Source organism: Microtus ochrogaster, chromosome 10 (assembly GCF_000317375.1).
Source record: "Microtus ochrogaster isolate Prairie Vole_2 chromosome 10, MicOch1.0, whole genome shotgun sequence".
Lineage (NCBI taxonomy): Eukaryota > Metazoa > Chordata > Mammalia > Rodentia > Cricetidae > Microtus > Microtus ochrogaster.
The window spans coordinates 64113630-64128781 of NC_022016.1; the positions used below are offsets into that span (position 1 = coordinate 64113630).

At 43.7% G+C, this 15152-nt stretch overlaps 2 protein-coding genes across 2 annotated transcripts; both read left to right on the forward strand.

The window, feature by feature from the left end:
• Positions 1 to 1306: 1306 nt before the first annotated feature.
• Positions 1307 to 2269, forward strand: LOC101981373 (olfactory receptor 2A12-like). The gene has a single exon (XM_005353426.2). It carries the CDS (start codon positions 1322 to 1324, stop codon positions 2267 to 2269), a length of 948 nt encoding a protein of 315 aa, XP_005353483.1. The 5' UTR covers positions 1307 to 1321.
• An 11426-nt stretch (positions 2270 to 13695) lies between these two features.
• On the forward strand, positions 13696 to 14686 carry LOC101981636 (olfactory receptor 2D3-like). The gene has a single exon (XM_005353427.2). The coding sequence runs from the start codon at positions 13739 to 13741 to the stop codon at positions 14684 to 14686; it is 948 nt and encodes a 315-aa protein (XP_005353484.1). The 5' UTR covers positions 13696 to 13738.
• The last annotated feature ends 466 nt before the right edge of the window (positions 14687 to 15152 follow it).

Here is a 15152-nt window from a genome sequence, read left to right on the forward strand (position 1 = left end):
AAATGACTTTCCTGCTCCTAGATCCACACGCTCCATCAGCATTCCCCAGGAAGACTACAGTGTCTCCAGTGCACTGCTCACGTGACCTTCTGTCAATATTCATAGGACTACGTGTGTGCTTACTGCGTCTGACTGACGTTTGTTCTGTCTTCATCTACTTGCTTACTCTCTATCTTGCATAGTCTGTGGTGTGTGCGTGTGTGTGTGTGTGTGTGTGTGTGTGTGTGTGTGTGTGTAGTCGCAGACTGGCAGTGAATCTTTTCTAAACTGCTCTCACCTTATTCCTTGAGGCAGGGTCTCTCAGTTGAACACAGTGCCCATTATTTCATCTAGTGTAGCTAGTTGTTTTATTCTGGGGATCTTCTGTCTCTGCCTTCCCTGACCTGAAATGAGAATGTAAGACTGCATACAATATATTATGTGTTATGTGATGATTTCAGGAGTTATGTGGGATGCTTTAGATATTCATCATAATCCTGAGACATGAGCCTCATCAGCTTCATTTGATAAGGTGGAGACTGAGGCATAGGGAGGTTCAGTAACTTGAGAGTATAGAAACTGAACAGTGTGCTCAGAACCCACACCCCAGTCTTTATTTTCTTAATTAAAAATTATTATTGTCCTCGACCAAACAGTGGATAAAGAAAAAGTGGCACATTTACACAATGGAGTACTACACAGCAGAAAAAAATAATGATAGCTTGAAATTTGCAGGCAAATGGATGGAGCTAGAAAACATCATTTTGAGTGAGGTAACCCAGACCCAGAAAGCATTTATCACATGTACTCACTCGTAAGTGTTTTTTAAACATAAAACAAAGAAAACCAGCCCACAAATTGCAATCCCAGAGAACCTAGACAACAATGAGGACTCTAAGAGAGTCTTACATAGATCTAATCTACATGGGAAGTAAAAAAAGACAAGATCTGAGTAAATTGGGAGCATGGGGACCTTGGGAGAGGGTTTTACTGGGAGGGGAGAGGCAGGGAGGGGAGCAGAGAAAAATGTAGAGTCAATAAAAATCAATTAAAAAAATCAAAGCGTATTGCTATGAAAAATTATTATTTTTTATGTGTATGACTTTATGCCTACATAATGTTTGTGTACCATGTGCGTGTGTATGTTGCTATAGAGATAAGACACGGGAGTCAGATCCCCTGGAACTGGAGTCACAGGCAGCTCTTAGTTGTCTTTTTCCCTGTAATAGCAGTCAATGCTCTTAACCTTTGAGCCATTTCGCCCACCTGTATCTTCCATTTCTACCTCTATAGTTGTGTCAGGTGACTCATAGATGAATGTGATTCTCTTACAGGCCTCACCATGTTGATGATTCCAGGACAGAACCAAACCAGGGTTTCTGAGTTCATCCTGGTTGGCTTCTCCAGTGACCCCAAAACCAACAGCATCCTCTTCATTGTGTTCCTTCTCATCTACCTGAGCTCAGTCATGGGCAATGGGCTCATCATCCTGCTGATCTGCCTGGACACACATCTGCACACTCCCATGTACTTCTTCCTCTGTATACTCGCCATGTTGGATATGGGCTATGTCACCACCACCATGCCCCAGATGTTGGTGCATCTTCTTGTTAAATCTCAGACCATCTCCTTTGCTGGCTGCTGGATACAGATGTATGTGTTTGGTGCCCTGGCTACTACTGAGAGCACCTACTTTGTTGTCATGGCTTATGACAGATATGTGGCCATTTGCTATCCTCTGCGTTATACTGTCATCCTCAACTGGGGACTGTGCACATGGTTGGCAGCAGGGACCTGGATCTGTGGTTTCTTCTTCTCTCTGTTACATACATTCTTTACCATGAGTTTGCCATATTGTGGGCCTAACAGGGTTAACCACTACTTCTGTGAAGGTCCTTCAGTGCGTAGCTTGGCTTGCATGGATACCCACCTCATTGAGATGGTGGACCAGGTCTTGAGTGTTTTTCTGGTTGTTGCTCCCATTTCCCTCATTGTGGCCTCCTACATTCGCATTGCCATGGCGATTCTCAAGCTCAAGTCTACCCAAGCCCACCGCAAGGCTTTCTCTACCTGTGCCTCCCACCTAACTGTGGTCACTTTCTTCTATGGTCCATCCACTTACATCTACATGAAGCCCAATTCCAGCTACTCCCCTGAACGAGACAAGCAGATCTCACTGTTTTACAATGCCTTCACGGCCTTGCTCAACCCTCTGGTCTACAGTCTGAGAAACAAAGACATCAAGAGGGCATTTCTCAAGGTGATAGGACATAGTAAGGTGGACTGCTGAACCACAACCCAGAATAAGCTGAGTCAGTTAATTGAATGTTTAAGGAACGGTGTCTTTAATGTCTGTAACTGACCTGTGTATTTGAACACACATAGTAATTGGTAATTGGGACAAACCACTGTGTAACCATGGAGGCCCTTTTGATTGTTGGGCTACATCAAGGTATAATCCAAAACACCTCATTAATCTTACTGGATTATACGTGTAGTGATTTCTTCTTTTTAAACATTTTTATTTATTCTTTGGGAATTGTACATCATACTCCCCAATCCCACTAATTTCTCATTCCTTCCATATCTGTCCTCCATCCTTATAACTTCTTCCCCCCCAAAAATAAAAAATTAAAATTAAAACCAACATCTCACTGACTCCCCTGTGTAATAACCTGTTTATCATTCTCATCCTTCTCTCACGCCAGTCACAGCCATTGCCTCTCCTGTTCTGCAGTACTGTATCACTCAGCTCCTGTCTTTCCTGCATCTCCATCACAAGTTCATTTGTCGTAGTGGCATTTAAAGATCTGGTGTGTCACGCAGTTACCCCTTTTCCCATATAGGTTGACTCGCAGATATTCATTACAAGGAGTCATTGTTGTGGTTCAAGGCCTCTAACTTCTGCTAAAGCATCAACACTGGACCCTCACCTAGACTCCACTCTGATTTTCTATTGTTACCCAGAGTCATAGAGATGGTGGCTATGGTTTCATAGGACAGGCCCCTTCATGTTCTCCAGCAGTTCTTAGATGTTGTAGCTGTTGGGGTGCACCAACTCAAGGCACTGGATCTGGGCCTTGGTGGTAGCTGTGTTGGTCAACCTGGGTCTCCACCAGGCCTCTCCCCATCAAGGGGCAGAGTCAGCTCTTCCCTACTCTGGGAGAGGTGGGGCCAGTCCCCCACTTGCCACTGCCTAGGATGCCTTGCAGCTCCTGGTGAGAAGCTAGGCAAGAGCTCTTACAAGTGGCAGTCTGTAAGAGGCAGGGCCAGCACTCCTGTGGGTGGTGGCCACGGAAGGGAAAGACCGGTTCTCCTGCCCCTACATCAGTAATGATACTGCAGGTCAGTGAGGGATGGGGCCAGCTCTCCCAAATGTGGTGGCTGGTGAGGGGTAGGACCAGCCCTCCTGCAGTCAGTGACGGTGAGATGGGATCAGCATGGCACTCAGACATCATCATGTCCTCAGGTGGCAGCCTAGACCACTGACCCTGCATGGCTTTTTGTGGTAATCTGGGCCTCAGACATCAACACAGACCCTAGCTGCTGTTGGATCTCAGACCCAGACATGACCATTGGCAGCAGCCCGGGGCCCGATAACACCATGGCCTCAGGCTCCTCATACCAGCCTCTTCATCTCCACTCTCGAGTCTCCAGTTACAACTCTCTCCCCAGCACATGAACTGCTTCCCTTCTCTTTCTCTTCCATCTCTCCACCACATACTCTTAGATTTCTCATCTTTCCATATTTGTTCATCATAGTGCAACCACTTCCCTTGACCTCAGGACCAGAGATTCACTCTTTAAGAAAGGGACAGTATTTTATGTAACTGACCTGTGTTGTTGAACCAACATAGTACTTGGTACCTGGGACAATTGACCAGCTACACTAGGGTACGATTCCAAACACCTCAGTAATCTTACTGGGTTATAGCTGCAAATAATAATTTGTTATTCATGCTTATAGCTGTAGGTTGGGAGTGACCTTCTGACCTCTCACATCCATCCCATAGGAGGAACCTTACGTCCAACTTGACATCCTAGAACAGAAGGAAAGGAACAGTGGACAAAATCACAATGGCTCCACTTCTCAAGAGTGACCTGCTTTTCTTTCCACGCATTCTTTTGACCAAAGCAAGTAGTATGGTCCAGTCTGAGAGCAGGTGGTGGGAAGATTTTTTTTTTTTGTCTAGAGAGAAGTAATACATGTTCCGTGTCCATGGTCTGATATGTTGGTTTCTCTACTTTTCTAACAAGTAATGTACATTATGTAACCTGGTGTATTTCACAGAACACAACAGCATACCTCTAAACCACCACAAAACATGCTAAGTGTGGATAGCATGATAATAGAGACAGCAGAAGGCTGAGACACTCTATGCTAAGTAGCACATCACACATTGGCAGAAGAGAAGTACACTGACAGATTGTGGAACAGAACCAAAACAGCTCAGAGAACTAGCTTCACACGTCAATTCAGTGTGGTCTGTGGGGAAACATGATGACCTCGTCTGTAAAGTTATGCAATGTTGAAAATGAAGGGAGCTGGGGTCTCTTCAGACCCCTCTAGCATCTGATCCCATGTGCAGGCAGCAGGCAAGGGCACTTCCCACTGTTGCCTGCTGACTGCTGGCTCCCTTACCACACGTGAATGGTGGTGTGAATGAATTGCCGCTCATCTTCAGAGTGGCTCTTTCCTGAGGGAGCAGCAGATGGCTCTCTGATTCAGTGCCTGCACTACTCTTTCCTCCGCAGAGGACTTCTCCAGTTTTATTCTGTGGGCACAGATTTTTTGAATAATGTTTATTCTTCATTTTAGTTAATACTCTGTACTATTGTTTTTTTAATATATATATATATATATATATATATATATATATATATATATATATATATTTAGTTTTTGAGAATTCTCACATATCCTGGGCTAGCCTGGAACTTTCCACATTGCCAAAAGTGACCTTGAAGTTTTTATCTTCCTGCCTCCACCTCCCCAGAGCTGGGACTGTAGGATGGACTGGAGTCATTTTGCTTCTTCAGTGATGTTCTTTGTATTTTAAAAGTTTTCACTTAGGTAAAATATAATTAATGCACTTTTTTTTTTTGGAAAAATTTACTGTGATTATTCCTGGCTATTTGGGAACTCAGCTGGCTTCAAACTGACAGAGATCCTCCAGCCTCTGCTCTAGGAGAGCTGGGATCAAAGGAATACTCAATACCACCTAGCCAACCACTCTTATCTCTTTTCATTTTGCAGTGTGTTGAAATAAGAGCGGCGGGGCTGCGTCCCCAGCACCCTGCCGCCCGCACGGCTAGCTTAGCTTATGCCCCAAAATAATTACACGGAAACTGTATTCTTTTAATCACTGCCTGACCCATTAGTTCCAGCCTCTTATTGGCTAGCTCTTACATATTGATCTAACCCATTTCTATTATTCTGTGTGGTCCACGAGCTGGCTTACCAGGAATGATCTTAACCTGCATCTGTCTGGAGTGCGGGAACCATGGCGACTCTCTGGTTCAGCTTCTTTCTCCCAGCATCCTGTTCTGTTTTCTCCGCCTACCTAAGGGTTGGCCTATGAAATGGGCCTAGGCAGTTTCTTTATTAATAAGAAATCATTCCCACATCAGCAGTGAATCTAAGAAATTGTTTCTTGGTTGAATGTCATGAAAATTTACTTCTGTGTTTTGTCTTCAAAGTTTCTTTTAGGTTTTGTTCCATTCTGAATAAATTTTGTGTGTTATATGTGGCAAAGCCAAATTTCATTCTTTTTCATGCGGATATCCATGTGTCTCATGAACATTTTTGGAAAATATTATCCTTTGTCCACTGAACATTCTTTATGTCCTTGACTAAAATAGTTAATACATTTTAGTGTTTCTGTTTGGGGTGACAATCCTAGTCTATTAGATGCCATGTCTGTCTCAGGCAAGTATCATCCTTTTTTGGTTTGCTCTGGCTTTGTGGATGATTTCAAAGTGAAAACATTGGTTCTAACACATTGTCCTTCAAGGTAGTTTGGCCTGCTCTCAGTTACTGGTTTATGGCTATGGGGAGACACCATGACCATAGCAACTCTTATAAAGGAAAGCATGTAATTCGGGGCTTGCTTACAGAGTCAGAAGTTAGTCCATCATCTAACATCATGGCAGCGGCATGGCAGAACACATGTCACTGCAGCAGTAGCTGAGCCCTGCATCCTGACCAATGGCAGAGAGACACTGGCCATGTCATGGGCTTTTGAGAGCTCAAAAGCCACTTCCAATGACAGGGTTCCTGCAATAGAGCCACATCTCCTAATCCTTCCAAAGTGTTGGACTTTCTAGTGACTAAGCATTCAGATATATGAGTCTATGGGAGGGGAACACTAAGGTTTGAATTAGTCCATTGCAGTTTCCTTTGAACTTTAAGATCCATTTGGCAATTTCAAAGAGTAACTGCCAGGATATGATAGCAGTACATTGATTGAATCTGTGTATATGTTTGAAATGTACTAATGTCTTCTGTTACATAAAACACAGCCATCAAATGATCATGTAAGCTCAATCACACACATATGTGTGTTTATATTTATATAGAGATATTATCTATTTAGATACATATAAAATATATTTTAATGGATAAAATGCTTTTGTTTTGTGTTACCATTTTTTCATTGGTACCCATAATTGAGTCAGCACCCGTGTAGTGGGTCGAAAGTTGGCATCATCAAATGTCAGTGTGCACACACAGCTATCTCTAGTAGTCCATGCAGGAACAAGTAGTTGCATGAGCATGTGTACATCCCTTCCACATCTTGAGTCTGCGGTCCCCTAGGACATTTCCCTATGGTGAACTGAAGAGGAGGCACAAACTTATTCCAGTTACACATGGTTTTAAATGGCATGAGAGTGGACAGAAGAACATTGTGTCCTATTTCTGGATATCCCTGAAGACAATGGTCAGGAGAAATCCTTTCCGGGGACAGAACACTGTCCGTGGAATTTGGTTGTTCCTTCGGTTTGGAAGCAGAAATGGCTTCTAGGTAAGAGACTATAATGATGAGTGCATCGTGGTCCATGGGTTGGTTACATGGTCATGAACATCCATGGAATATATTAGTAAAATTGGATATATTGAGTATGTAAGAGTTCTGTGTGTAGCCTTCTTAGAAATGGGAAAGAATGTTAATATGTTTCCATCTCATGGGACTTCTCATCAAACTTGTCCTCAACAGAAAAGGATATGAACACTTGGGTGGTCAGAATGGCATCCTCTGCAGACACCGGCTGCCCTTTCCCTGGTCACACTCTCACTGCTTTGTATGGTCATCTTCACTTCCTTTTTTAGACCGAATACTTTTGGAAGTACTCATTTTACCAAATGAGCCAATTCTCACATGGTCCATTAATGAAACATTGCTATCCGGGGGCCAATTAACGAGTCCCTGCTTGTGAGAGCTGTGGATCTGCTGCCTTCACTTCCTGAAGCTCACTCTCCTCTCCTTAGGTCCGTGGGCCCTTTTGATACAGAATAAAGCCTCTAAAGTTAGACTTTTCCTTCATGCTGACCTCTGGGTTCGTCCCATGACCATCGTGGAGTAGGCCCAGCTCTGAGCAGCAGGAGCATTTTGGTTAGAGGAGAGCTACAGCCATTAGCTTGAACTCACACAGTTAAAGATGGGATAGATATGGCAGATTCAGCCTCATCCAAGACGCAAGTGGCCAGGCCCTGAAGTTGGTTCTACCTTTCACTAAATGGGTGACTTTTGTCAAATTGCTCATGTCTTCTGGGTCACTATTCAATATCTGTGCAATAAAAATTTAGGGCCATGCTTTGGGAACTCTTCATGCTGTAATCATTTAAAACACCAGGGTGTGCCATCCCTTGGCCCCATTATGTCTGCCTACCATTTTGAGTCCTCACTCAGAAAGGTATAATATCAAACCCCAACTTTTTTCCTTTTATATTTCTTCTGGGCATTTTTTTTTCTTTTGTCAGATTCCAAATATGCTTACTGGGAGGCTTTGGGCTTTTCACATTTTCCAAGTTCTGTCTCCGTCATGTGACTGCTTTTCTGCCATGTTGTTGATGTCCATACCTAACTCAAATGGTGTATGTATTGTTCCTCTTGAGCTTCTCTCTATGAATCTATCATAAAAGCTCCAAAACTGAAAACAACAGAGCCAGGGTGATTGTGTCATTCTGTATGTGACTCAATCAGTTCTGTCCGCTTCTCTCTGAATCTGTTTCCTTATCTATCCTGGTGGAGAAGAATCTCTGCCTGAACTTGACTGCCCCTCAGAGCTGATGAGGATCGCCAACAGGAGCGAGGAGAGCTGGGGTCAGAGCTGTGGAACAAGGCTTAGCAACAGCACTGCAGGGGCCACGGTGCTTCTGATTAGTGCTGATTGCCAATTACTAACGTGCAAATGCACCCATAATGGCCAGTGTCAAGGTTGCAACACATGCCACTGAGCAGCAGTTGAGGAACCTGTGTTTCAACCAGCAAAGGCACCACACTAAACAACTGCTAGAGCACAGACTGCGGGAAAATGGAGTTGGAATTGCAGTTCAGAGCTTGTGTTGCCTTTAAAATGCTATGATTCAAACTCTAGCCTCAAGCATTGTCCTAACTCAGATGCTATACAGCTGAGCCACATTCCTAGGCACTCTGGCTTTGTTTCAAATACAATTTATTTATCATTTCATAATTATCCTTTCCTACTAGCTATGTTTAAGGAGTAGGTCACAGGAATTCTAACCCCTTATTAATCAATAACTCTCAGCAGGAAGACTTTATCATTCAGGCTTCTCCTTCTAAATCCTTAGGAAACCAATACACAGAAAGAAGGCAGGGATGGATGGAGATACAAGTTCAGGGAACACTGGTCAGACCTTCTCGCAATGTGCTGACATCATCATTTTTATTTTCTAAACCATCCTAGGAGGGAAGAGGTTACTATTGAAATTCTACAGAAGAGGAAGCCCAGGCAAAATAGCAGCGAATTCAAGAGAACACGATCCAGAGTTTGGTGTATTTGGACATAAATTCTTAATTGCATCCAAAAGACATGAGCTATTCAGAAAGTTTTCTCACTTCACTGTCATGGGGATGTCACTGCTGACTTCCATGTTGCATGTCATGGTTGTCTGTTTGTCTGGTGTTTTTGTGTATCAGTATTTTGCATACACATATGTCTATGTAAGTATGTATGCATGCATGCATGTATCACATGTATGGCTGATTCCTGGGGAGGTCAGAAGAAGGTGCTAGATCCTCCAGAACTGGAGACATAGATGGTTGTGAGCTGCCCTGGTAGGTTCTGGGAACCAAACTTGGTGTTCATGCAAGAGCAGGAAATCCTCTTTTGCTCCCAGCCATCATCCAGCTCCCATCATTGTTATCTCTTCTTTAGCCCCAGAGTGACTGGGTATCCTCAGATATTCCACAGTAGAGCAGGGAGGACTGCGATTGCCAAAGGTAGCTGAGGAAGGAAGGGGAGTGTGACTCTCATGTTCTCTCACTGAGTGTCAGGGCTCAGGGTTTGGGCAGCAAATGAGGAGTCAGAATGAGAATTTACATCCTTGACCTGTCTATTGGGTGACCTGATCCCAGCTCCTCTTCTCTGAGCTGCTCTTATTCCTCTATTAGCCTAGAAAAGGGAACAGGTCATCACTCCTCCTCCTGTGGGTTGTTTCTTCCTGCTCTGCCCCCAAGGGTTTCCCAGGGTTGCTCTTGTTGACAGCATCCAGGAATCATCTTAGCATCCCTACTGGGAATAGAAATGTCCCTTTTCCCAGCTCTCCTGGGGAGTCTCAGAGAGGAAGCAGGGTCATAAGACCTCAGTATCTGGCCCCACTGGGAAGAGAAGATGTCTGAGCTTGCCTTTGTTAAGCAGGGTTTTTTAGTCACCATCTTCAGGAGCTGGAGCTGGTGTACTTTCAGAGGAAGTGAGAGATTCAGTCGCTCAAACTCTACAGCAGCTTGGAAATTTTCTGGAGACTGAGCTTCCTAGAATCCCATCACTCTGGACTCGGTAGCTTTACTAGACTTCCTCGTCATAGCCACTCAGTGAGACATTCCCTGGATTTACATTTGGTGAGATGGTCACTGGTGTTTGGCTTTGGGTGGTGTTCAGGCAGCTGTGGGTCCAGAGATAATAATTAGTCAAGCATTCATCTCCAGGGCCTCTGTGCATACATCTCAAACTCTCCAGACCTCTCCCATCATTGCCTGATCTTTATTCTTTTATCAATGTTATGTCCTTCCTTCCTTCTTCCTTCCTTCTTTTATGAATTCAGTAAATATTTACAAAGAAATTTTCTGTTCCCAAGCATGTTGACACATAAAGAATATGGAGTCCTGAGCTAAAAGACCCTAAGTGAAGCAGAAAGCCATGCCATAAAAAATATACCAAAAGTCCTCTTTCTTTAGATTCAGCACATCCCAGGGTCTCCCAAATTCAGACATGAGGGGAAATCTCTTTAGGAGAGCTGATCTGTGACTAGCCATCCAGCTCTGTCCTAGGAGAGCTCTGACCTGTGCTGAGTCTCAATAAACTCAGCTAGATGGACAATGTGAAGACTCTGCCTTCTTCACCGCCCACTTCTCCCGGTCTGAGCTTGCAATCTGAAACAAATTGGCTGCTCCAGGCCTTAAGTTTTCACCCGTAACACAAGGTAAAAATACTCTCTCAGCGAACTGTTATGAGATGTTAAACTAAAGTTAGTGGGACATTGGCTGGAGTACACAAATTATCCAAAATAAATATTAGTTGTGTTGTTATTAGAAAGGCTAGGAAGTCACACATACAGCTATACTCCATCAGAGATAATTCTTCCTTACTTACCCGAGGATTCATTTAACAGCAGAGAAAAAAAGGTTTGTCCAGGTTATTTGTTGTCAAAATTGATTATCAGACCCCTCTAGGAGTCTTCAGATCATAACAGACCAATAAACAAGGAATTCAGGATGTATCTTACCTAGGTGAGGGGTGGGAGGTGGTTACAACAGAGGAATGCTTTCTTAGCCAAGCTGAGCCCTGCAGTGGCCACAGTGTGGACAAGACAGTGAAGGTGGTACCTCCCCCCTCTTCACAATGATGATGAGAAACTAGGCAATTGCCTAATGTATGAGAGAGTCAGAGGCATGCAGAATACAGTACAGGGAGAGCTTTCATGGAGGCTGGTATATGGAGAGAGAGGAGATGCAGGAGACAGCTGTGTGCTGAGACTTAGTCTCCATAGAGCAAGCATGTTAGGAATGACCTGTGCACCCAACTCTAATGGCAGGCATGGGATCTCATAAGAGGCTTTCAGCAGTCCAGATAGGAGCAGTGTGAAAACTTTGAAAGACCACTGCATGAAACACGAAGAGCATGCCGAGGAAGACAAACACCCAGCACTGAGAAAGGGAAGTGGACACAAAGTTCTTCCCTAAACAAGAACTGATTTGCAACTGATACTTCTTGGGAAAGAGACAATCTGTTTTCTTCAATAGTGCGGCTGTGCACCTCAGTTTCTCTATTCCTGGACACATGTTCAGGAGCAGTTAGCTAACAGGAGACTGGCTCCATGGTTTTAGTTTTGGTTTGGTATTTTTGTTGTTGTTGAATTTTCTTTTTGAAAGTTTTTTTTTGTTTAATAATTTGTAGTTTGTTTTGTTTTATCTTGAAAGAAAATATGGGAGGATAAAGAAGATGAACTTGGGTGGAGATGGTCTGGGAGAAGTTGGTGGCAAGGAGAGAGATATGAGAAAAGTATATTGTATGAAAAAATAAAAAGTAAAGTAAATGAAGGATTGTATTGAGGAGAAAAATGTAGAGTCAAAGGGCACACGGAGATGCTGATGCAGAAATGCCAGGAGGGATGATGGGCTCCTTGTCTGGGGGGAAAGGAAGGGCAGCTGTGAGGGTTATGCATGCGCAGTAGACCGGTCAGGAGAGGGATGGAGACAGGGAAAGAGAAGACTGGGGATGTCTAGGAGTCTCATATTTCTACTGCCATGAAAAGCAATTGCTGCCTTAACCATTATGTTGCTGTTTAGCATGAGTTGGGCCCTAGTTCAGACTACTGTGAGCAGTGTTTGTATATTTCCTTAGCATGAATTTCCTTGAGCATGAATTTGTATGTGCCCACACGTTTACATATTGTTTCAGAAATATTGTTGATATTTGTATTGCTAAGCAATGCGTCAATGTGTTCAACTTTAGGACACAGCTGAGCACACACTAAAGGGATAAATTTAATTTATTCTCCCATTGGGTTCAGTTACTGTTGTCAGTACTAGATATTGTTATTATTGTCATGTTGGTGGGGTGTGGTGATGTGAGACTGAGAAGAGGAGGTGGGCGTTGGTGCTGTGCTGTTCTTTTGTAGTTTCCAGATGTAATGATGCTGAGAACCTCAGCCTCCTCAGTGCTCACTGGACAGCTGCCTGTGAAATGCCCTTGAGATGTGGTTCACTGTTCTATGGGGGCCTCTGCTGTTATGTCTGTGCTTTTCTAACTCTCTAAAAGTATTTTGAGTACTTTTTTTTGCATATTCTAGATTAACATTAATTTTTCCCTCCAAGGAACACGTTCTTTTAAAGAAATCTGATCTTTGCATACTCTCTTTGATAAAGATATTGATCAGGTCGAATTCTAAAAGATCGATTGCTTTAGATTTACCACTTTACCTTATAGCACACCTGGAATTGGTTGTGTGCAGAGGGAGACAGGAGTCAAAAAAAAATGAAGAGATAACTTTTTCCTCACATATTTACACAATCCATCAGCATTCCCTGGGAAGACTGTTGTGTCTCCAGTGCACTGCACACGTGATCTACAGTCATTGCTCATAGGACTCCATATGTGAGGCCTGAGTCTGACTGATGTTTGCTCTGTCATCTTCATCTAGTTTTTTTTAATGTGTATAGCATTCCTTCCATGTGTGCCCACAAGCCAGAAGGGGGCGCCAGGTCTCATTATAGATTGCTGTGAGCCACCATGTGGTTGCTGGGAATTGAACTCAGAACCTCTGGAAGAGCAGTCAGTGCTCTTAACCACTGAGCCATCTCTCCAGCCCTTCATCTAGTTTTTTTACTCTCTTTTTCTGCACATGTCTGTGGTGTGTGTGGATGAGTGTGTGTGCGTGTGTGATCATAGACTGACAGGATCCTTCCTCAATTGCTCTCACCTTATTCATTGAGGCGGGGTCCCTCAGTTGAACCCATTGCCCATCATTTCATCTCTTTTAGGGATCCTGTCTCTGCCTTTCCAGAGTTAAAATGAGAATGTGAAATTGCACACGACCTGTTATGTGTTATGTGCTGTTTCCAGGAGTTCTGGGCGATGCTTCATATAGTCATCAGAATCCTGAGACATGAGTGTCACCAGCCTAATTTTATAGATGAAGAGACTGAGGTATTGGGAGACTCAGTAACTTGAGAATAGTGGACAGGAATTGTACAGTGTGCTCAGAATCCACAACACAGTTTTTTTTATTAAAGAATATTATTATTTTATTTTCTATAGATAGACTTTTGCCTACGTGCATGTCTGTGCACCATGTGTGTGTGTTGTCTGTGGAGGAGAGATGAGGGAGTCAGGTCCTCTGGAATTGGAGTCACAAAGAGCTCTGAACTGTCTGGTTCCCTGGAACATCAGTCAGTGCTCTTAACCTTTTAGCCATCTCACAAGCATGAGGCTCACATGAGATCTCACCTTTCTGCCTCTATAGCTGGCCTGTGTCAGGTGACACATAGATGAATGTGATTCTCTTACAGGCTCCATCATGTGGATGATTCCAGGACAGAACCAAAGCTGGGTTTCTGAGTTTATCTTGCTTGGCTTCTCCAGTGACCCCACGACCAACAACATCCTCTTCATTGTGTTCCTTCTCATCTACCTGAGCTCAGTCATGGGCAATGGACTCATCATCATGCTGATCTGCGTGGACACACATCTGCACACTCCCATGTACTTCTTCCTCTGTATACTCGCAATGTTGGATATGGGCTATGTCACTACCACCATGCCCCAGATGTTGGTGCATCTTCTTGCTAAATCTCAGACCATCTCCTTTGTTCGCTGCTGGATACAGATGTTTGTGTTTGGTTCCCTGGCTACTACTGAATGCAGCTTGTTTGTTGCCATGGCTTATGACAGATATGTGGCCATTTGCTACCCACTACGTTATACTGTAATCCTCAACTTGGGCGTGTGCATATGGTTGGCAGTTGTGTCTTGTGTCTGTGGTTTCCTCTCTGCTTTGTTACATACTTTCTTCACCATGAGTCTGCCATATTGTGGGCCCAACAAAGTCAACCATTACTTCTGTGAAGGCCCTGCAGTGCGTAACCTGGCTTGCATGGATACTCACATCATTGAGATGGTGGACCAGATCTTGATTGTTCTAATGGGTCTTGCTCCAATTTCCCTCATTGTGGCCTCCTATGTTTATATCGCCATGGCAATTCTCAAGATCAAGTCCACCCAAGCCCGCTGCAAGGCTTTCTCTACTTGTGCCTCCCACCTGACTGTGGTCTCATTCTTCTATGGTCCAGGCACTTACATCTACATGAGGCCCAACTCCAGCTATTCCCCTGAGCGAGACAAGCAGGTTTCACTCTTTTACAATGCCTTCACAGCCTTGCTTAACCCAATGGTCTACAGTCTGAGAAACAAGGACATCAAGAGGGCGTTTCTCAAGGTGATAGGGCATAGTAAGGTGGACTGCTGAACAAGGATCTAGGTGAACCTGGAGTGGATCAATCACTATTTCATAAATGACTGTGTCTTTATTGTATGTAACTGACCAGTGCATTTGAACCAACATTGTACTTGGTAACTGGGACAAACCTCTGTGAAACCAAGGTGGCTGTCTCTATTGATAAGCTACACTAAGGTACATTTCCAAAGACCTCAGGAATCTTACTGGGTCATAGATGCAAAGATTCTTCTCTTGCTCACGTTTATAGGTGTAGGTTGTGAATGCCCTTCTTTCCTCTCATACCCATCTTGAAGAAAGAACTTTATATCCAACATGCCATCCTAGAACAGAAGGGAAGGAACAGTTGACAAACTCACAATGACTCAGCTTCTCAAGAGTGACCTTTTTCTCTTACCACACATGTTTTGGCTAAAGCAATCAGCATAGTGTTGTGGAATATTATTTTAACTGGGTAAAGATGTACTGCATTTGTTTA